General features: G+C 46.0%; 1 protein-coding gene across 2 annotated transcripts in view; it reads left to right on the top strand.

Moving 5' to 3' along the window:
* Positions 1 to 13,985: 13,985 nt before the first annotated feature.
* Positions 13,986 to 21,960, top strand: part of LOC118916294 (cytochrome P450 4X1-like) — a 46,092-nt gene continuing 38,117 nt past the window's right edge. The window contains exon 1 of one of the 2 annotated variants that reach the window (XM_036893162.2): positions 13,986 to 14,410. In XM_036893162.2, coding sequence (XP_036749057.2) covers positions 14,237 to 14,410 — 174 coding nt within the window. In that variant the 5' untranslated portion in view covers positions 13,986 to 14,236. The remainder of the gene's footprint in view (positions 14,411 to 21,960) is intronic. The other variant, XM_036893161.2, reaches the window with a different exon arrangement.

Below are 21,960 nucleotides of genomic sequence, written 5' to 3'. Positions count from 1 at the left end.
AGCTCAGTGAACTGTGGCTACAGCTCTTATGAGTACCACTCTAGGCCTTTGTTCATGTGGACAGATGCCTTCTCACCCACCTCTACAAGTTTAAACTCTGCATATTCCTTCTTGGCCCTGCCAAGGTTCCTCTTTGTCTAGGAAGTATTCCTCTACCGGATTAGAGGGCAGAGCCAGGGTGGGGTTGGTAGGGGAGGCCTGTCACTGAAGGAGAGACAGCAGTTCCTAGAGGGCCTCTGCTAAGGCAAAAACAACCCCTTCTTCCCTTCCAGGCTCCTGGATCTGATTCCCCCTCATGAAGCTATACTCCTTCCCGCTGTTGCCCCAGTTGTCCCTGAGCGGTAGGGGTGGGTTCCAGTCTGATGGCCCACCAGCCTGCCAGGGTCCAGAGCAGAGCTACCACCCCTCCGTCTCCCTGCAGCAAGCGAAGCCCGGCCCCTCTGACCTGCGAGTGTCCCCAGCAGGAGCTGGGGGAGCTGCTGTCCAGTCTGGTCTGTTGGGCAGAACTCCTGCACCCTGCCCGGGCCTCTCTAGGAACCTCCTCAGCCCCCTCCCCATGCTGGCAGGACCAGGATATTGGGAAATCTTGGGGGGCCTTGCAGGTGCTGGGCTAGCCCTGACCTTCCTGAAACTCCGTGTTCCTGCCCTGGCTGGGGGCAGGGGGCATGAAGCTACAGGCCCCAGAGCCCCTAATCCTTATCGCTGGTTCCCACCTGCCAGCCTGGCCAGATGAAGGAGGGAAAGGAGGCTGGGCCCAGGCCAGGGCGGCGCTTAATGACCCTCTGGGGCCTAATCTCAGGCTGGCAGCCGCAGAGTAGCTCAGGCTCGCTCCTGGAGGAGGCTGATAACACACCAGCTGGGCCCCCCACCATCTATCGGGGCTGCACAGCCAGTCCTGAGGGGCGGCGCTCAGGGGGCCTGGGGAGGGAGCCTCTGAGCAGGGCGGGACAGAAGCAAGCTCTCTGTCCCTCCCCGTCTCCCGGGTCCCTGCCCTGGGGGAAGGGAATTGAGCTCCTTGACTGACAGTTAAGGGGGCGGGACTTGGCCTGCTGAACCCGAGCGGTGCTGGGCCTGCAGGCGGGACCACCTCAAAGGTCCAGCGCACCTTCACTTCCTGCTCCCTACCCGCCCTTTTCTCCCCAGGTAGGACCTCTCCCACTCAGTCTTGGTCGCCTCCTTAGATCTCCCACCTTTTATGGATCTGTCTCTCTGCCTCTGCCTCTTTTTGAAGGTGTCTCGTGTCCTCTGCCTTTATCTCCATCTTTTTGTCTCTCTGTCCAGTCTCCCCCTTCTCCTTCCCTCCACTTGAGCCCAGTGCCCACCAGCCTCTCTGTCCCCTTGCATTCTTTTTGGATTTCCAGCTGGTTCATTCTATGCCCCTTCCCCAGCTATCCCCACCTGCCCAAGCCGCCCTGATGCCACCCCTTGGCAGGTGAGTCCTGTGCCCTCACGGGGGTTTCACTTTGTGTAGCGGCATCTCCCCATGACCCTCCACCTGTCCTCTGGGTGGAAGGCTCAGGTTGCCCAGGCCCTGGCTCTAGGACTGGGAGGCTCTAGGCCCTGGAGATTCTCTGACTGCTCTAAGACATTCTTGCTCCTCCTGTGTCCTCGAAAAGGGCCGCCTATTTCTTTTTCCTTTCTGCCTAAAACATGTGAATTCCACAGGGTTATATTATAGGTCACACCCAAGCTCAGGCATGAAAGGCTCCACCCAGGAACTGCAGAGTTGAAGATAGATTGCAATACTGCTTATTACAGTTAGACTTGAAGAGGAACTTCCAGCCTGGAGTTGGTTTTGGGAATGGCTGTGGAGTTCTGTCTCTGTCTGTATCTATCTCGAGTGTCACCTGTTAAAGGACAGAGTACCAGGTGGTCAGGATAATTTTCAAGTTTACTTCCCTCATGCTCAGAGTAGCATGGGCAGAAATACTGCTTACTTTTTGGGCTTCAAGGAGCCATCAGACTGGAACTACTACTGGGCAGAGTCTTCTCCCCCAGCTCAGGGAAGAGGTAGTGTTGGGACGTGCAGAGTGTCACTCCAGGGGTGACCCAAGTCACACACACTCTGCCCTGCCCCTTGGACCACAGATGAGTCAGATGCCTGCAGCTGTCAGAACTTGCTCTGGGGCTAGGGTGGGAGGCATCTGCCTCCTCTCCAGGTCTGGTCCAGGGCTCGGAACCCCTGGCTTGGCTCTCCTTCCAGTTTTCAGTCCCCAGAAGTACACACAGTGGCCAAGAGCTTGAGAATTGTGCAGTCTCTGGTTCAAATTCCAGCTCTCTTCCTCACTGCCTGTGGGACCATCTAGCCTTTCAGCTGCTCCATTCACTTGCCAGTAAACTTGGTTCTGTCATGTCTTCCCTGTAGGGCTGCTGGTTATTATACGTGCTATGTTATTATAGCACCTAAGACTTGCCAGAAAGCCCTCTAGGTGCACTGAGATGCCGCTTCTGGGAAGCTCCTCCCCTGCCCCTGGGTTAGGGGCTTCCTCTGGGTGGCTCCAGCCATCTCTGCACTCACCCCCCTGCTTTATCTGGTTAATTGTCTGTGTCTAACTCAAGCTCCAGATCTGGGGAGCTTCTCAAGGGCAGAAATGGGGTCACTTACCTCTCTGTGTCACCCAGGACAGGGCTGGGCTCCTGGGAAGGGAAGCCCTAGGGGTGGTAAAGAGACTTGAAGGGACTAAACCCTAGTTGTCTGTCCAACCATGCGTCTGTCCATACCCCTTAGCCCACACAGGCACAAACACACATGCATGGACTCTCTCAAGCTCTCTCTGGTTAAAGGTCCTGCGGTCAGTGACCAGCCCTCCTGAACAGTGATGCTCCATCTGGCCTTCAGTTTGGGGAAAGGGCAAGGGCTGTTCTCCCTCTGTCTAGCCTCGGCTGCCATCTGGTGGCTGTATGTTCAATAGGTAAGGGCGGATTCAGCAGAGCCTTTGAACTTGCACTTCAGGTGGAGCTCTTCCCCCTTAAGTGCTGGGATAGGAGGCCTTCCCATGGCAAGGAAGACCAGTACCTTCCTTAGTCTCCCTGTGGGCTTCAAGGGCAGCTGGGCCTTCAGTGCCCCTCTTTGTCCATAAATAGTTCCATGTGCTACTGCTGGAGGCCAGGCTCTTGGGGGCTTAGCCATCCTAGTCCTGATGATGCACCTCCCTTTCTTGTCGAAATGGTCTGGGAGCCCAGTGGCTCTGCCATAGGGCATTGCTCCAGAGCACAGGGGATGACAACATTTCTGAGACCATGTTCCCTGGAGACACTGACCCCCTGGAGAAGCGGAACAGAGAGAGCTGGATATGAGAGAGAGAGAGGGCAAGCATCAGTCCCTGTATCAACCTAAGCAAGGTGGAATATACTGGAGCCAGGGACACAGCACTGGGCTGTGTGCCCTCCGCCCCCAGCAAGCTGGTTTGGGCCTGCGTCTGCCTGTTGGGAGGGAGCCTTTTTTCTGATTCTCACAATGGCAGCATATAGGCTAGCAAATCGCACTGAAAATGCAGGTGCCAGGGACACAGGACTGTGTGCGGGGAGAAGATGCATTTATGGACGTGAGGAGTTTAAGAACCTGTTGGACATCCACAGGGGATGGACTGGAGCATGGTTGGGGGAAAGGTTTATGTCTGAAGCTCTGGCAAGGGGTTAGTACTTGAACTAGAGATTTTTGTCTTTGAGTTGGACCCATTGGGAGGTTATAAGCCCGGATCTGAGCCAGGCAGCCTGGGCACAGCCCTGGGTCTGACACTTAACACTGTGTGAGCTTGGATAAATTGACTTAACTTGCCAAGCTACAGTTTACTTATCTGTAAACTGGGGGCAGTAAATGGCATCTATCTAATAAGAGATGTGAAGATTAAAATAAATAATGTAAACAAAACACATAGAATGCTAGGCATACAGTTAGTGCACAATGAGTGTTAGCTATTTTTTAAATCTCTATTATTATTACAGAATGAACTGAATTGGATGCAAGACTCCAGTGTGTCAAAACTAGCAAAATCCTTAGAATCGTTAAGCTCAATTTACTAATATTGCTTGTGGAATCTTGAGCCCAAGGAAGGGATGGCATCTGCCAAGGTCATATATCAAGTTGGGGTGAAAGGTAGGCTAGAGGCTCTGCATGGCTGGTGGGTACAGAACATGCTTGGCTAGGCTGTTCACCCGGACCTCTGGAGGACAAAATAATGGAGCTGGTTACATGGGTTAGTTTTGCATTGCTGAGGCTGGTACAATTCTGCACACGGACTTTGCAAATGAATAACCAGGCTCTTGCCCAGTTCTGGCTGTGAGCTTGGAGTGTGGGATGGAAGTGGTGAGAACAGGTGCTGACAAAGTGGGAAAAGGGTCAGGGAGGAGAAGAAGCCTCAGTAAGTAGAGGAGAGAGAGGGGTGGGGAGCAGCTGGTGGAAGATCTAACTAGGGAACGAGAGACTGGGAAGAGCCCTTCCTCCAGCCCCAAAATTAGTGATGGTGGGTGTGGTGATTTTTTTCATTGAAGTTGAGGGCTACTACATGGTATGTAGGGTGCTTTTTGAATGGATCCTCATTCTGATCCTACAACGAGAGTATAACTGGGTCCATTTTCTTGAGGAGAAAATGCAGACTCAGAGTTAGAGGTGACTTGCTTGAGGCTGCACAGCAACTTAGTGGCATTGAACCCTGGCCTTTGACTTTAAACCCATTGCTAGTCCTACCCCAGCACAGGGTTCTGTGTGGTGTGTGTGTGTGTGTGTGTGTGTGTGTGTGTGTGTGTGTGTGTGTGTGAAATGGGCAGCTGAAGAATATTTGCCATTGAAGCGCTTACAGTCCATTTGGAAAGCTGCGTTTGGGAAACTGGAGAGGGTCCCTTCAGATAGCTGAGAGGAGTGGTAGATTTTTCTCTTTGTGCCTCCATTCTTCCCTCTCGCTCTTCAATTCTTTAGCCTTGATTCCATCCCAATACTCAGCAGAGACTGTTCTCATCAAGGGCGCTATAGTCCTGCCTTCTTGTTGCAAGATAAGATGGTCTGGCTGATTCTTCTGTTCTCAGTATATGATGATAGCCATTTTCTCTGGGGAGCTGTCCCTGACCATCTGCCTCCAGCTCACCAGGCTCCCTCAGGCCTGTGTGCGCACATTGCTCAGAGTGTTGCCCTCTGAACTCTGTTCTGTGAACCCTGAACTCTGTGAGGTGGAGACTACATTGTCTTATCGTAGTATCCAAGTGTCCAGCACAGGCCCAGAATACAGGAGGTCCCCAGTAAATATTTGTTGAAGGAGTGACCTGGGGACCTTATCCACTCCATTCCTTCATATTACTTCTCATGAAGTATCACCTTCGAAGTCAGCACCTTCTTCCCCTTCATCCAGCACCTCCTGTACCCAGGTGCCTCCTGCACCACTCCTCAGGAACCTCGGGTCCAAAATGGAATTCCTGATCTTCCACCACACTGAGCCCCTGTTTCTGGCACTACCACTCAACCACCCAGGCCAGAAATGGGCTTCACACCAAATCCCACCAACCCTGCTTCTGGTCTCCAGCTTGCCTGGATGTGGGCACAGCCTCTCCACTCTTCCTGTTTGCACTTTTACTGCACGCTCAAACCATGCTCCACACTGCCTCCAGAGAGATCTCTCCCAAACACAGAGCCACCCGGGACCCAGGACTGCACACTGCGAGATGAACCCCTCTCCTTGAGGCAGGGCAGCTCAGTGGCTGAGGGCATGGGCTTGAAGCCAGACTTCCTGGGCAAACCCCTCCTTGCCAATTTTATATCAGTGTGATGTTGGGCAAGCTAGTAGCAAAGGTGCCTCAGCCCTTGAATATGAAAATTAGGAGTGAAATGATGCCTATCTTATAGGGTTGTGGTGAAGAGTGACCGAGTTAATATATGTGCAGGAAGCATATAGTGAATGCTCAGTGAGTGTTAGCAGTAGCCACTGTAGTATTTTGTTTTGCATGCAATACCGGAGGAACCACTAGATGGCGAAGCTGGAGGTCTTACATGACTGCTCCTTCCACCTTTCCAGCCTCCATTCCATCTGCCCTTTGCCACGCTTCACACTTCCTGAAGTTCTCTAGCCTCCACTCTCCTCCCCTCCAATACTGTTTCACATCTCAGTCCCTATGTTGTTCATGTGCCAGGCTCATGATTTTCCTCCTGCCAGCCTCACCTCTTTTGGATGGCTGTCTGACACCTCTTTCCCTCCCCATGCCCATAGCATGCTCACAAGAGGGCTTTTCTCTATGCCTGTGAGCTCCTGGAGGGCAGGTAATCCCTGGGACATCGGGCATGGTCTCTGCACAGAGCGCGTGCTTAGTGTTCATTGAATAGATGAATATGTGTCAGCCAGTTCCAGCTTAGCCAGTTAAATCAGTTATGTGACCTTGGGCAAATCACTTAATCCTCTCTAGATCTCAGTTTTCTTTTCCTTAAATGGATGTTAAAAAGAGGATCTACTTCAAATTTGTGGTGAGAGTCCAGTGTGAAGCCATAGCGTAAGACGGCATGCTGCAGACCCAGGGCCATCATGCACAGCCACCTGCCTACCAACACAGCCCTTTCCATTGCCCACCAGCTATAGTCCACTCCTGTCATTTGGCCCCAGTTGAAAGTGTTAAAAGTGGTTTTACCTCTTCCCAAAGGTCCTTCTTTATCAAGTAGGGTCTGGAAACAATGTGCAGGCTGACTGGGCTAGGTGGACCTAGGCTGGGTTGACAGATCATCTGAGTCCAGGGGAGAAAACACAGCCTTGGCCTCCCAGTCCCGAAGCCCCATCATGCCCCCTGATGACTGCACTCCCAGGCCTCTTTTTCTCCATCCAATCCCATTCCTGATGTCCTTGCTCAGTCTGGGCTGGGGCTGAAGTTCTGGTTCCTGGGCACTCCCCAAGGATCTCTGCACTCTGACAGTGCCTCTTTCTGGATGACCTTAGTCATTGTGCCTCTCCCGTCAAAGCCCTGAGGCAATGACTTTCCTTAAGACCATCTTCCAGGAGTGGAAGGACTCCATCAAAGAATAGGAGCATTTCTGAGGCTTTTGTAAGGCACACGCTTTCTATTGATTTCCTTAAGGGCTGAATTCCTTTACACTTAATCAGTGCCACCGCAGTGTAAGCAGTAAGGGGAAAAGGAGGAGCTCAATTTGCTTTGAGGCTGAACACTTGCTAAAAGCTCATTCACAAGTACAGTGCTGTCTTTTTGCAAATGTCTGTTCCAGTTCTTTATCCTCTCCCTATGGCTTGCAATATCTTAAATAGTCACCAGATGGCAGAACTTCCACAGTCCCTGGGAAGAACAACGCCTGGCCAGCAACTTCTTTCCCTTGTAGAGAGAGGAGTCTGTCTGCCCAGGCCGGGGGTCTGAGTGGAGTGGCCATTGGTGGGAACTCCGGTGAGATGTAGGGGTGGCTCTAGTGTGTTAGAGACCTGGCTAGAAGTCAGGAGTTTGGGATTGTAGAATTCGCCCTGCCCTGACTCAAGAGTAGCTACCATTTATTTTTTGAGGGCTACCTAAATGCTACATTGTCCAGTTACTACAGCGGAAACATCCATCACAAGGGTTTGTGCTGGTTATTTTATGGAGGTCTCTGGCAATGCAAAGCTCAAGGCAAATCTGTGTGCTCACAGGCCACTGTGGGTAAAATTGCAATATTTTCAGAATCTCTTGCCTGGCCTTAGTTCATCTCAATATCAATAGGTGTTTCCAAGGGGTGGAGAGAAGTAGCATCTCCATATCAATAGGTGATTACATGGGGGAGAGAGAGCATATCTGGACCAGAGAGGGTGGGTGGGGTCCTTTTTCTGCAGCCCCATTGGGAGAGACACAGGCAAGCTGAAGTGGACTGCCTGTAAGCAATAAACGTGTTTCTCCCACTTTATTTCTCCCTTTGACTGATTTCTGTTTCAAAGGTAACTTGCCCCCGGCTGGGAGACAGATCTTCCCCCCAGAGTTACACCTGGTGGTAGTTGACAGAACCTCTGAACCTGAAATCTGCCTTCATGGGTGCAATGCTTGGGCAAGGTGCCCCTGTGGATGATGGGAAGGCCCCAGTGGCTGCTGTGGTGGGGGCTGATGACTCTTACCTCTGGCAACAGTGGAGGGTGTGGCTTCACCCAGGAGCCCCCTATCTGTGGGCTTTCTCTTGGGGAGCCCTTAGTGGGAAATTGGCCTAGGGTAAAGCACCTCTTAGAGGGGTGGGGCCTTTCCCATGGGAAGGGTGGAGACACCAGAGGCTGTGGAATTAGCCCTCTGTGAGATAGAAGACTGCTTAGAGGCCCTGAGTGGCCATGTAGCAGCCAGGATTGTGGGATGTTTGCTTCTTGAGATAGTGGAAAGGGTTACTGAGGAGAGAGACACACTTCAGCATCACTTGGAGGAGCTGGGCAATGACCTACGGGATGCCCTTAAGGAAGACAGACAGTTATTGAGAAGACAGGTCACGCTCAGGGAAGATATGTTAGCAGCGAGGGAGGAGGCAGCAGGAGAATCTGCACTGCAGGAGGCGGTGGGGGAGGGGGAGGAAAGGGTGGTGCCTTCAGTGCAGAGATAGTACAGGAGATGTCAGGGGAGGATGAGGGCAGAACTGTTGCAGAGGCCACTGCCCAAGGCACCAGCCTCTCCCTTATTAAAGGCCTACCTGGTTATAATTAAGAAAATAAAAACACAACAACTGCGGGCTCCTCAGGGGGAGGAGCTTCCCCCTTCCCAGGTTGTGGAGCACTCTATACTCCACCCCTATACCCAGGATGAGCTAGTGGACATGAGTATCCAATTTTGGCAGGAGCCATCAAAACCTCTGCCTACATGGCTTTTGCATCTCTGGGATATGGGAGTGGAAAACATTGTTATGTGGGATCTGAAATGGGTAGACTGGCTTCCCTGATGACTCACCCTTCTCTCCGTCATAGTTGCAAAGTGCCCCTCACGGGTGCAAAGTACCCGTCACGCCTCAGGGAATCAGGTGCTTCTGGATTGGCTGACAGCAGCTACCAGGGCAGTTTGGCCTAATCAGGGTGATTTACCATTATTACCCACTAGCTGGAAAATGTATGCAGAGCTCCAGCAGGTGTTACAGGAGTTGGGTATGAAAAATATCATCTATAATATGAACCTCTAGGGCCCCAATGAGGAGTTGTTCACCATAGGAATGAGAAGTCTGGTGCTCCATACAGCTCCCCATCTCTCTAAGGATCTCTGGTGACTATTCTTGCCCCCCACATAAAGCAACCCATAAGTGAGGCTACTCATACTTTAGCAGGTCTGGTAGGGGTTGAAACAATAAGGGCACAGAAGGAAGTACAGTCTATGACTGAAAGGAGAGGTGCAAAGGGCCCCGTGAGGGTCTCGAGGACCCAGATGTGGGTTGATTCGATAAAGGCTGGGATAGTGAAAGAAAAACTTGATGGGGAGCCCGATAGGGTTTTGTTAGAACTGTGGCACCAATTAAAGCCAGAGCAGCAGTTCCAGCTCTTACACAACAGTGTAAGTACTCAGGGACTTACACGGAGTACTGCAGCAACATGGGACATGGGAGCCATAGGCAAAGCCCCATGTCTGGCCTGTATCCCTGCAAGACTTCTTGGGGGACAGTACTCAAGCTCCACCTGGGCCCTCACCCCCACAGGAGGATGATTGGGCATCACAGTTTGACTGAGGTGGGGGTCAAGGCCCTCACCTTGGGGGATGTGGTGGGGACGGGAGGTCACATGTAGAATTAGCAATTCATCGATCTGCCATGAATATACAATGTGTTCGGGCACTGGTGGACACAGGAGCTGGTGTTCTCTGATTTATGGCAACCTGAGCATTTTCCTGGGACCCCTGCTGTGATAAATGGCTATAGGGGTAAGGTAATTAGAGTGAAGAAAGCCCAAATCCCATTGGGGATAGGGCATTTACCCCCAAAGGAGTATACTGTGTACATTTCTCCCATCCCTGAATATATTTTGAGGGTAGATATCCTGCAGGGCCTGTGGTTACAGACCACTGTAGGTGAGTTCAGACTGAGGATATGTATGGTAAAGACAGTTCTGAGGGGACATGCTCAGGACTCACCTGTAGCTCTGCCTGGACCTTGGCAATGACAAATTCTAAGCAGTATAAATTGCCTGGGGGCACAATGAAATTGGAGAAACTGCAGGAGTTGGAGAAAGTAGGTATAAAGCCCACTCAGAGTCCTTTTAATTCCCTGGTGTGGCCAGTGAAAGAGCTGGATGGCTCCTGGTGTATCACTGTGGATTATAGGGAATTGAATAAAGTCACACTCCTTTTGCATGCTGCTGTCCCCTCTATAGCAGCCCTTGTGGACACTCATACATGAACTAGGGATGTATCATTATGTTGTGGACCTTGCTAATGCTTTCTTCTCTATTGACATAGCACAGGAAAGTCAGGAACAGTTTGCATTCACATGGGAAGGCCGGCAATGGACATTCACTGTCCTTCCACAGGGATACCTCCACAGTCCCACCATTTGTCACAGACCTATAGCCCAGGACTTGGCCATATGGAAGAGACCACAAACGGTGCAGCTCTACCACTACATTGATGATATTATGCTCATGTCTGATTCTCCTGCAGATTTAGAAGGGCCAGTTCCTAGACTGCTGTATCTATAGGAGAAAAGATGGGCTGTGAACAGCGCTAAGGTTAAAGACCTGGTTTGTCAGTAAAGTTCTCGGGGGTTGTCTGGTTAGGTAAACTAAAGTTCTCCCAGAAGCAGTCATAGACAACGTCCAGTATTTCCCTACTCCTACCACTGTGGCAGTATTACAAGATTTCTTGGGTCTTTTGGGCCACTGGAGAGTGTTTATCCCACACTTGGCACAAATTCTGAAGCCCTTATACTGGTTGGTATGATAGGCCATCAGGTGGGACTGGGATGAAACATGTGCAGCTGCTTTTACTGCTGCTAAGCGAGCAGTCAAGGCTGTGCAGGCCTTGAGTGTAATGGACTCATCAAGGCCCTGTGAGCTGGATGTTCATGTAACCAAAGATGGTATGCATGGGGCCTTTGGCAGTGGCTTGTATGAACACATCAACTTATTGGGGTCTGGTCACAACTATGGAAAAGAACAGAGGTCTGGGACACCTTGATAGAGAAGCAACTGGCTGCTGTGTACCATGCCTTGTTGGCTATGGAGCCCATCACCGGAACAGCTCCAACCAAGGTAATAATCACCTATCCCATCATGGGGTGGGTGTAAGACTGGACCCAAAGGCCACAGAGTGGTGTGGCACAGACACCTACACTGGCCAAATGGGGTACATACTTATAGCAGCAGAGTGCCCTGTCTACTAGCCCCTTAAGTGGAGAAATGCAACACTTATTGGGGCCAATGATGTATATCAGTGGAAAGCAGGAAGAACTTTCTTTTGAGCCATTGGTAGCCAAGAGTCCTTATTAGGAGGGAAAAGCCCCTATACCTGAAGATGCTTGGGATACAGACAGCTCCAGTCATGGGCAGCCCCCAAAGTGGAGGGCTGTGGCTTTCCATTCTAAGACTGAGACAGTATGGATGGAGGATGGAGAGGGGAAGAGCAGTCAATGGGCCGAGTTGCAGGCAGTATGGCTTGTGATCAGCAAGGAGCCCTCTCCTATAGTTGTCTGTGCTGACAGCTGGGCCATCTATTGGGGCTTGGCCCTGTGGCTACTGACATGGTATCATGCCAACTGGATGGTTGGCAATGGGCCCCTTTGGGGGCAAGAGTTGTGGCAAGACCTATGGACCCCTGGTCAGACTAAGACAGTGACCGCAGATCACGTGACTGGCCACTTTCCTTTGGCATCCCCAGGGAATGATGAAGCAGACACATTGACCCAGGTGTGCTGGCTAGAAGGAAAGCCCATCGGTGGGGCTTGCCGTTGACCTTTGAAGAAGTGAGCAGAGCCCAGAAGGAGTGCCTTGTGTGCTCTAAGAGGGACTTACAATGAGTACCGCAGCAACATGGGACAATAATAAAGGATCCAATACCCCTTTTCAGGTGGAAGATATTGGGCCTCTACCTATATCAGAAGGATTTCAGTATGCCTGACTTGTGTGGACACAGAAACTGTACTGTTGGTTACTTTTCCTGCACATTATACAGATTAGCAAATGACCACAATGGCTGAGAGTGTCTCTTTGTAGCCCATGGATGGCTGTAGTTGATTGAGAGCAATCAAGGCACCCACTTTACTGGATATGCGTTACAAGAATGGGTGTAGCAATTAGGAATAAAGTGGAAGTTTCATGTACCATGTAACCCTACTGGAGCAGGCATGAAAGAGAGGTACAATGATTTGTTGAAATCTGGCCTGAAGTCAGACACCAATAGTCTATGGGGCTGCTCAGTTCGCTTATGGACAAGTGCTATGGCATTTGAATGAGAAGCTCCGAAAATGAGCCCTGTGAATATGCTAACACACCTTGCTGCCTCTCCTAAACAACTGTATGTGCAAACCAAAGAGGAGTTACTGAAGCCAGGATATGGCCAGCAGTGCAACATCCTGCTGCCAGCCCCAGCTGTGGTAAACCCTGGAGACTCTGTTGAGTGGATGTGGCCCTGGACATTTTGACACATGGACCAGCGATGGCTGGCCCTTCTGGCACCTTGGGGAAAAGGCCTGGAATTTGGCCTCCTGTGTGTTCCTGGAGTAACAGCAGTGTGGCCCCCAAAGATCATGGTAGTGCACCCAAAGCTTCCAGGAGGTAAGGGCATCTTACAGGGAAGTTTTGTTTTATCTTTACGGCCAGTGCATGTACCTCCCATAGCCCTATATATTGACCCATCTGTAACTCCCACAGGGATGAGGGTGAAAGTCTGGAGTACTAGACCAGGATGAGATCCCATTCCTGCCACTGTCCTGTCACAGGACCACTCTCTTGCATGCATCCTACCTGATGAACAAGACTTGCCTATGCTGGTGTCATTAAAACATGTGTCTTATCATCCTTAAGTTTATTTTCTTCTACAGTCCGTGTCACCTGGACCTGCTCCCTGGCTGCAGCTGCTGTGTGATGATTGCTCTGAACTCCCTACCTGTTCAGCAACTGACTGCTTGTGGAATGGGCGAGCTATGGCTTTAATCTGCATAGGACTTTGAAACTAGCTGGGTCCTCAGGCTTGAGGATTATCACGATTTATTGCTGTTGTTATTGTATGTTATAAGTTCGGTTATAGTGCTCCAGTTTTCTCGCACAAGGGCCATTGTGGAAGATGGGGAGCAAGTAGATTGTGAGTTGAGATTTCTGAGGGGTGGGCCGTGGGTGAAATTGCAATATTTCCAGAATCTCTCACCTGGCATTAGTGCATCTCCATATCAGTACTTTATCCAAGGGGTGGAGAATAGTCCATCTCCATAACAATAGGTGATTACAAGGGGAAGGGAGACACATATCAGGACCTGAGAGGTTGGGTGAGGGCCCTTTTTGCAGCCAGGTTGTGACAGACACTGGTGAGCAGAAGTGGACAACTGCTTGTAAGCATAAATGAGTTTCTCCCACCTTATTTCTCCTTTTTACTGATTTCAGTTTCAAAGGTAATTTGCCCTGGGCTGGGAAAAATATTTTCCCCAGGAGTTACAATAGTTCAAAAATAAATTCCAGTTTATTCCTTTGTGTGCCTCCAATGTAATCTTTTCTGTTCATCTTACATTCCACTCATAGATTAGTTCTTGTGAGAAAAGAACTATAATCTTGGTAACTTGAAATAGGACGTGGTGGGCATTGGCGAATGCTGGAAGTAAAACTGGGAACCAGTTGTGAAACATTTACTAGCACACCACTGGAAAGGCCACACTGTATAAATATAATGATCATATACACCCACCATCAGCTCCCAGGCCCCTGTGGGTTTTGATGGGATTTCAGGGTGGGAAAGAAGGTCGATTAGCAGAGCATTTTACCTATTTATTTGTGGCAAAGAAGAAAAACGATGTCCTCAGCCTTTGCATTACTTCAAAACCTAAATTCATATATCCTGTGATTAGAAAACTGTCACATATGAAGTAGAACATCCAGAAGGGTATGAAAAGTCGTCCTGAATTAGGGTTTGTATCAGTGTAATTTATTAGAGATCCGGGAACTCGCGCCTGCCTCTTCTGGCCAAGCGCAAGCTGCTCCTCCCACCGCTCTTTCTCCTTCCCCGGGATGCAGAGAGCTTCCTCCCCAAGCGCACAGAGACCGGTGGGCTGGGTGATCCTGTCCAAGCGCGAGGCTCGAGAAAGCTCACCTTCTCCCTGGCTCCCAGAGCCTGCCAGCAACCCGCGTGGCGCAGAGGGATGGAGTCCTGGCTGGAGACGCGCTGGACGAGGCCCTTTTACCTGGCTTTTGTGTTCTGCCTGGCCCTGGGGCTCCTGCAGGCCATTAAGCTCTATCTGCGGAGGCAGCGGCTGCTGCGAGACCTGCGCGCCTTCCCCGCGCCCCCCACCCACTGGTTCTACGGGCACCAGAAGGTAAGTGAAAGGGAGGCGCGGAGGAGGATGCCGAAGAAGCGATGCAAGCAGAGAGGCGCTGCTTGCTTCCCTTCCTCCCATCGCTGCGTCCTCACAGGGCTCTCTGGCCCAGCCTGGGGCTCTGGGCGCTCTTCACTACTCCAGACTTGCTCCTCACAGCTCTAGAGGGAAAGGGAAACACCCTACAGCCACTAGAGAGGAAGCTTTTGGGGCTGGGAAGGGGCTAAGGAGAATAAACACGCTCAGGTCTAATTGCTTCACCAATCTCTTGCATTTATATACTGCCTTTAAGAAAGCCTTCCACATGTATTGTTTTTAAAAAACTGTGTTATCCTAAATAATACTTACCAATTGCAGAAAATATGCAAAATTGGGCACGGTAATTGCCACCCCTAGTCCATTCCAACCAGAGAAAATGAACTTTGTTTTCCTAAGATTCTTGTGAAGTAGAGAGCAGCCCTAGCCCACCCAAAATATACAGACTAATGGAAATTTGTAGAGGAAGACCGTTGCCTTTAGTCTCTCCTGTTCTCTAAATCCATTCTCACCCCTGATTATTTTATTCATTCAGTTAACTTTGAGTGGCAGTTGTGTGAGAAGTGCTAGGATTACAAAGAGAAGACAGGTTCCTGCCCTTAAGGGTCCTAAGTCAGGTACATACTTAGATCATAGAGAGAAAATGAAAATGTAGGGTTATGAGTGCTTTGATAGAAGCCTGGGGACAAGGAAATCTTGGAGGCAAATACATGAGTCCTCCAGCTTTGTTCTTCTTATTGAATATTGAGGGGTCTCTTGATATTCCCTTTGAATTTTAGGATGGATTTTTTTATTTCTGCAAAAAACATCATTGGAATTTTCATAGGGGTTACACTGAACCTCTAAATTGCATTGGGTAATACTGAGATTGTAACAATATTGTCTTCCAATCCATAAATATAGTATGTATTTCCATTTATATATTTTAAAAATGTCTTTCAACAGTGTCTTATGGTTTTTACTGTACAAATCTTTCACCTTATTGGTTGAAAATGCTTGGTTTTCCAATACTTGGTTTCACCTCTTAAGTATTTTATTCTTTTTGATGCTATTGTAATTGGATTTCTTTTTGTAATTTTCTTTTCAGATTATTTATTGTTAATATATAGAAATACAACTAGTTTTTGTGTAGAAACTGCAGGTTTTCTACATTTAAACACAGACATGCAACTGACTTTGTATCTTTCTACTTTACTGAATTCATTTAATAATTTTAACAGGGATTTTTGTGGAATTTAGGTTTTTATGCATATAAGAGCCTATCATCTGCAAATGGAGATTTTTTTTTTTACTTCTTCCTTCCAATTTGGATGTCTTCTATTTCTTTTTCTTGCCTAATTGCTCTGGTTACAACTTCTAGTACTATGTTGAACAGAAGTGGCACAACTGTGCATCCCTTGACTTGGGCCTGGTTTTAGAGGAAATTGTTTCAGTCTTTCACCATTGAATATGATGTTCACTGTGGGTTTTTTATATATGACTTTTATTATGTTGAAGTAGTTTCCTTCTATGATACCTGTTTTTTTTAATCTATTGAAACTTAATTTGTGGTCTAACATATGGTTTATCCCAGAAAACGTCCCCTGAGCATGCTGCTGCTGTTGGGTAGAGTGTTCTGCATTTGTCTGTTGATCTAATTGGTTTATTATTGTTTACGCCCTCTATTTCCTTACTTAACTTCTGTGTGATTGTTTATCTATTATTGAAAGTGGGGTATTGAAGTCTCCAACCATTATTATAGAACTATTTCCTCTTCAATTCTGTCAGTTTTTGCTTCATGTATTTTGATGGTCTGTCATTAGCTGTATAAATGTTTATAATTGTTCTATCTTCTTGTATTTAAACTTTACTAGTATATAGTATCTTTTTGTCTCTGTAAAGATTTTTATTTAAAGTCTATTTTGTCCAATGTTAATGTAGCCACCCCACTCTCTTTTAGTTACTGTTCACATTTTTTCTCATCTTTCGCCTTCAGTCTATTTGTCTTTGGGTCCCAAGTGAGTCAGCATATACTTCAATCAGGTTTTTAAAGAATATACATTATGTCAATCTCTGTGTTTTTATTGGAGAGTTTAATCCATTTACATTTAAAGTAATTACTGATAAGGAGGGACTTTATCATTTTGCTATTTGTTTTCTACATGCCTTATAGCTTTTTTATCTCTCATTTCCCACACGGCCTTCTTTTGGGTTTAGTTGATTTTTTTTTGTAGTGAAATACATAAATTCCTTTCTGGTTTCTTTTTATGTATATTTTATACCTATTTTCTTGGTGGTTACTACAAGGATTACATTTAACACTTTAAAATATAACACTCTAATTAACACTGCCTCTTTACAATTCTGTCTCCACTTATTTCAGTTGATGTCACAAAATTACATCTCTATACATTGTGTGCTCCAAAACATAAACTAATAATTATTTTAACTATATTATTCTCTAACACCATACAGAAAACAAAAAGTGGAGTTACAAACCATTGTTACAATAATATTAACATTTACAATTGCCCATACATTTACCTTTTTTGAGATCTTTATTTCTTCATACAGCTTTGAGTTACTGTCTAGTGTCCTTTCATTTCATCCTATAGAATTTCTTAGAGCGTTTCTTGCAGGGCAAGAATGGTAATAACTCTAGTGGTAATAAACTCCCTCAGCTTTTGTCTGTCTGGGAATAACTTCTCCCTCACTTTTGAAGGACATAGGACATGGATATAGGACTTTTGGTGGACAGGTTGGTTTTTTTTGTTTTATTTTTTAGCACTTTGAGTTTATCAGTCTACTGTCTTCTTCTTCCCTTCAAAGTTTCCTGTGAGAAATCTGATAATCTTATTGAGGATCCCTTATATGTAATAAGTTACTTTTCTCTTGTTGCTTTTGAGAGTCTCTTTTTGTCTTTGTCTTTAAAAAGTTTGATTAAAATGTACCTCAGCATGGGTCTCTGAGTTCATCTTACTTGGAGTTCTAGTGCTGGTTATGGTATGCATTAAAATGGTAAGGATAAAGAGTTAGGGACAGGACAGTAACAGTAAATACTATGATTTATTTGATACTTCCCCCTCCCCCCAATTTCTCTCTTCTTTCTTTCTGGAACTCTTGTGGTTTGAATATAGACTTACTGGATTGAGCCTCTATTTTTAAAAATCTTTGCTTCTTAGCTTAGTCTTCCTAGAATTTCTACTAAAAATATATTTTTTTAATTTGGCTATCATAGCATCTTACTATGCTGATAGACAGTGACTGCAGTGGGTGGGGGATGAGGGCTTGATAATATGGGTGAATGTTGAAACTACAGTGTTATTCATATGAAACCTTCATAAGATTGTATATCAATATTTTAATGAAAAAAATTTAGCTATCAAAATTTAATTTCCAAGAACTCTGTCTTGTTCTCCATTTATTCATACATGAATTGCCTTATAATGCATTTTAAAAAAACGCCCTAAAACTTAGTGACTTAAGACAACAAAGAAGTCCGATTTGTCTGGTTTTGTTGTGCTTTTGGTGTCATATCTAAGAAACCATTGCCAAATCCAATGTTAGATCCTTATGTTTTCTTTTTTTTTTTTTTTTTTTTATTAATAATTATTTTTTATTGAAGGGTAGTTGACACACAGTATTACATTACATGAGTTTCAAGTGTACAACACAGTGGTAGAACATTTATATACATAATTCTAGGTTCCAGCTATCACCCTACCAGGCTGTTACAATATCTTGACTATATTCCTTATGCTATACATTACATCCCGGTTACTAATTTATTTTACCATTGGAAGTCTGTCCTTCTTTTTTTTTTTTTTTTTGTGAGGGCATCTCTCATATTTATTGATCAAATGGTTGTTAACGACAATAAAATTCTGTATAGGGGAGTCAATGCTCAATGCACAATCATTATTCCACCCCAAGCCTAATTTTTGTCAGTCTCCAATCTTCTGAGGCATAACAAACAAGTTTTTACATGTAGAACAAATTCTTACATAATGAATAAGTTACATAGTGAACAGTACAAGGGCAGTCATCACAGAAACTTTCGGTTTTGCTCATGCATTATGAACTATAAACAGTCAGTTCAAATATGAATACTCATTTGGTTTTTATACTTGATTTATATGTGGATACCACATTTCTCTCTTTATTATTATTATTTTTAATAAAATGCTGAAGTGGTAGGTAGATACAAGATAAAGGTAGAAAACATAGTTTAGTGTTGTAAGAGAGCACATGTAGATGATCAGGTGTGTGCCTGTAGACTATGTGTTAATCCAAGCTAGACCAGGGCAATAAAACATCCACGTATGCAGAAGATTTCTCTCAGAACGGGGGGGTGAGGTTCTAAGCCTCACCTCTGTTGATCCCCAATTTCTCACCTGATGGCCCCCCTGCGACTGTGCCTGTCTTAGGTTGTTCCTCCCTTGAGGAATCTTACCCGTCTCTGGCTAACCAGTCATCTTCCGGGGCCATACAGGGAAATGTGAAGTTGGTAAGTGAGAGAGAAGCCTTATTGTTTGAAAAAGTTAGCTTTTTACTTCTTTGCATATTTATGCCCTGTGGCTTCTATGCCCAGCATTTGTCTTGAGGTATCTTTACCACTTGGAAGAATTATGATACTCGGTAAATTTGATATGAGGCACGAATTCTATTTAAGGGTTGTAATTAGGAAGGAAGAAGAAAAGCTATAGAAGTAGCAGGCGGAAGAAAACATGGGAAGATTGATTATTTCTTTGACATATCTTCTTGTAGAGTAACTTCAGCATGTATAGGTTTTAAGCTACTACTTAAATTGCACACACACATTAACATAATAGGAGTATAGTTACATAACCAAAGCATATCTGTAATTACCAGCCATCTGCAGTGAAACCAAGAAAACCAGTTAGGCACCTTAGGCATTTGTGAAAACTTATCTATGATATGGTGGATATTGTCCAACTGAACTTGAACAGTCTGAGAGAAATCAGACAAATTAAAACAACCCATTCCTGGGGACTGTTCACATGCCATATGTTCTTTTAACAGTAAATAGTTTGTAGTTGTAAGACTTTGGAGTGCTACAATTTGCACTTCTCCAAATTCTTGGTTGAGTTCCAACAGTATAGATCCAGTCCAATTTTGTTGTTTTACTGTATGCACAGGCCAGCTTAGATATCTCCTTCCTCATTCCCATGGCAAGTCCAGGAACTGGTGGGATGAGTGCATCTACAGCTGTAGCAGTGCGTGGATCTTTGTTGGGGTTTTTTGATGATCATTTTCTGGCATGAGTCTTCCAGAGAGTGCAGATGTTGGAAGTTCTTTTTCATATCGTATCTTAGTTCATTTTCGGGGTAGCCCAATTAGGCTTTGATCCTCTGTATAAACACAAACAGACCCTTTGCCTACACTTTTATATGCCCTTTATACCCTTGTGTAGAACTCATTGGAGGTTACCACACAGGAACTGCCCTTTTTTTTTTTTTTTTTTTTTTTTTGCTATCACTAATCTACACTTACATGACGAATATTATGTTTACTAGGCTCCCCCTATACCAGGTCTCCCCTATAAACCCCTTTACAGTCACTGTCCATCAGCATAGCAAAATGTTGTAGAATCACTACTTGCCTTCTCTGTGTTGTACAGCCCTCCCTTTTCTCCTACCCCCCCATGCATGTTAATCTTAATACCCCCTTACTTCTCCCCCCCTTATCCCTCCCTACCCACCCATCCTCCCCAGTCCCTTTCCCTTTGGTACCTGTTCCATTCTTGAGTTCTGTGATTCTGCTGCTGTTTTGTTCCTTCAGTTTTTCCTTTGTTCTTATATTCCACAGATAAGTGAAATCATTTGGTATTTCTCTTTCTCCGCTTGGCTTGTTTCACTGAGCATAATACCCTCCAGCTCCATCCATGTTGCTGCAAATGATTGGATTTGCCCTTTTCTTATAGCTGAGTAGTATTCCATTGTGTATATGTACCACATCTTCTTTATCCATTCATCTATTGATGGACATTTAGGTTGCTTCCAATTCTTGGCTATTGTAAATAGTGCTGCAATAAACATAGGAGTGCATCTGTCTTTCTCAAACTTGATTGCTGCGTTCTTAGGGTAAATTCCTAGGAGTGGAATTCCTGGGTCAAATGGTAAGTCTGTTTTGAGCATTTTGATGTACCTCCATACTGCTTTCCACAATGGTTGAACTAACTTACATTCCCACCAGCAGTGTAGGAGGGTTCCCCTTTCTCCACAGCCTCGCCAACATTTGTTGTTGTTTGTCTTTTGGATGGCAGCCATCCTTACTGGTGTGAGGTGATACCTCATTGTAGTTTTAATTTGCATTTCTCTGATAATTAGCGATGTGGAGCATCTTTTCATATGTCTGTTGGCCATCTGTATTTCTTTTTTGGAGAACTGTCTGTTCAGTTCCTCTGCCCATTTTTTAATTGGGTTATTTGTTTTTTGTTTGTTGAGGCGTGAGAGCTCCTTATATATTCTGGACGTCAAGCCTTTATCGGATGTGTCATTTTCAAATATATTCTCCCATACTGTAGGGATCCTTCTTGTTCTATTGATGGTGTCTTTTGCTGTACAGAAGCTTTTCAGCTTAATATAGTCCCACTTACTCATTTTTGCTGTTGTTTTCCTTGCCCGGGGAGATATGTTCAAGAAGAGGTCACTCATGTTTATGTCTAAGAGGTTTGTGCCTATGTTTTCTTCCAAGAGTTTAATGGTTTCATGGCTTACATTCAGGTCTTTGATCCATTTTGAGTTTACTTTTGTATATGGGGTTAGACAATGGTCCAGTTTCATTCTCCTACATGTAGCTGTCCAGTTTTGCCAGCACCACCTGTTGAAGAGACTGTCATTTCGCCATTGTATGTCCATGGCTCCTTTATCAAATATTAATTGACCATATATGTCTGGGTTAATGTCTGGATTCTCTAGTCTGTTCCATTGGTCTGTGGCTCTGCTCTTGTGCCAGTACCAAATTGTCTTGATTACTATGGCTTTATAGTAGAGCTTGAAGTTGGGGAGTGAGATCCCCCCTACTTTATTCTTCTTTCTCAGGATTGCTTTGGCTATTCGGGGTCTTTGGTGTTTCCATATGAATTTTTGAATTATTTGTTCCAGTTCATTGAAGAATGTTGCTGGTAGTTTCATAGGGATTGCATCAAATCTGTATATTGCTTTGGGCAGGATGGCCATTTTGACGATATTAATTCTTCCTAGCCACGAGCATGGGATGAGTTTCCATCTGTTAGTGTCCCCTTTAATTTCTCTTAAGAGTGACTTGTAGTTTTCAGAGTATAAGTCTTTCACTTCTTTGGTTAGGTTTATTCCTAGGTATTTTATTTTTTTGGATGCAATTGTGAATGGAGTCGTTTTCCTGATTTCTCTTTCTGTTGGTTCATTGTTAGTATATAGGAAAGCCACAGATTTCTGTGTGTTGATTTTGTATCCTGCAACTTTGCTGTATTCCGATATCAGTTCTAGTAGTTTTGGGGTGGAGTCTTTAGGGTTTTTTATGTACAGTATCAT

This window comes from Manis pentadactyla, chromosome 4 (assembly GCF_030020395.1).
Source record: "Manis pentadactyla isolate mManPen7 chromosome 4, mManPen7.hap1, whole genome shotgun sequence".
Lineage (NCBI taxonomy): Eukaryota > Metazoa > Chordata > Mammalia > Pholidota > Manidae > Manis > Manis pentadactyla.
This window is presented reverse-complemented; position numbering and strand designations above follow the sequence as displayed.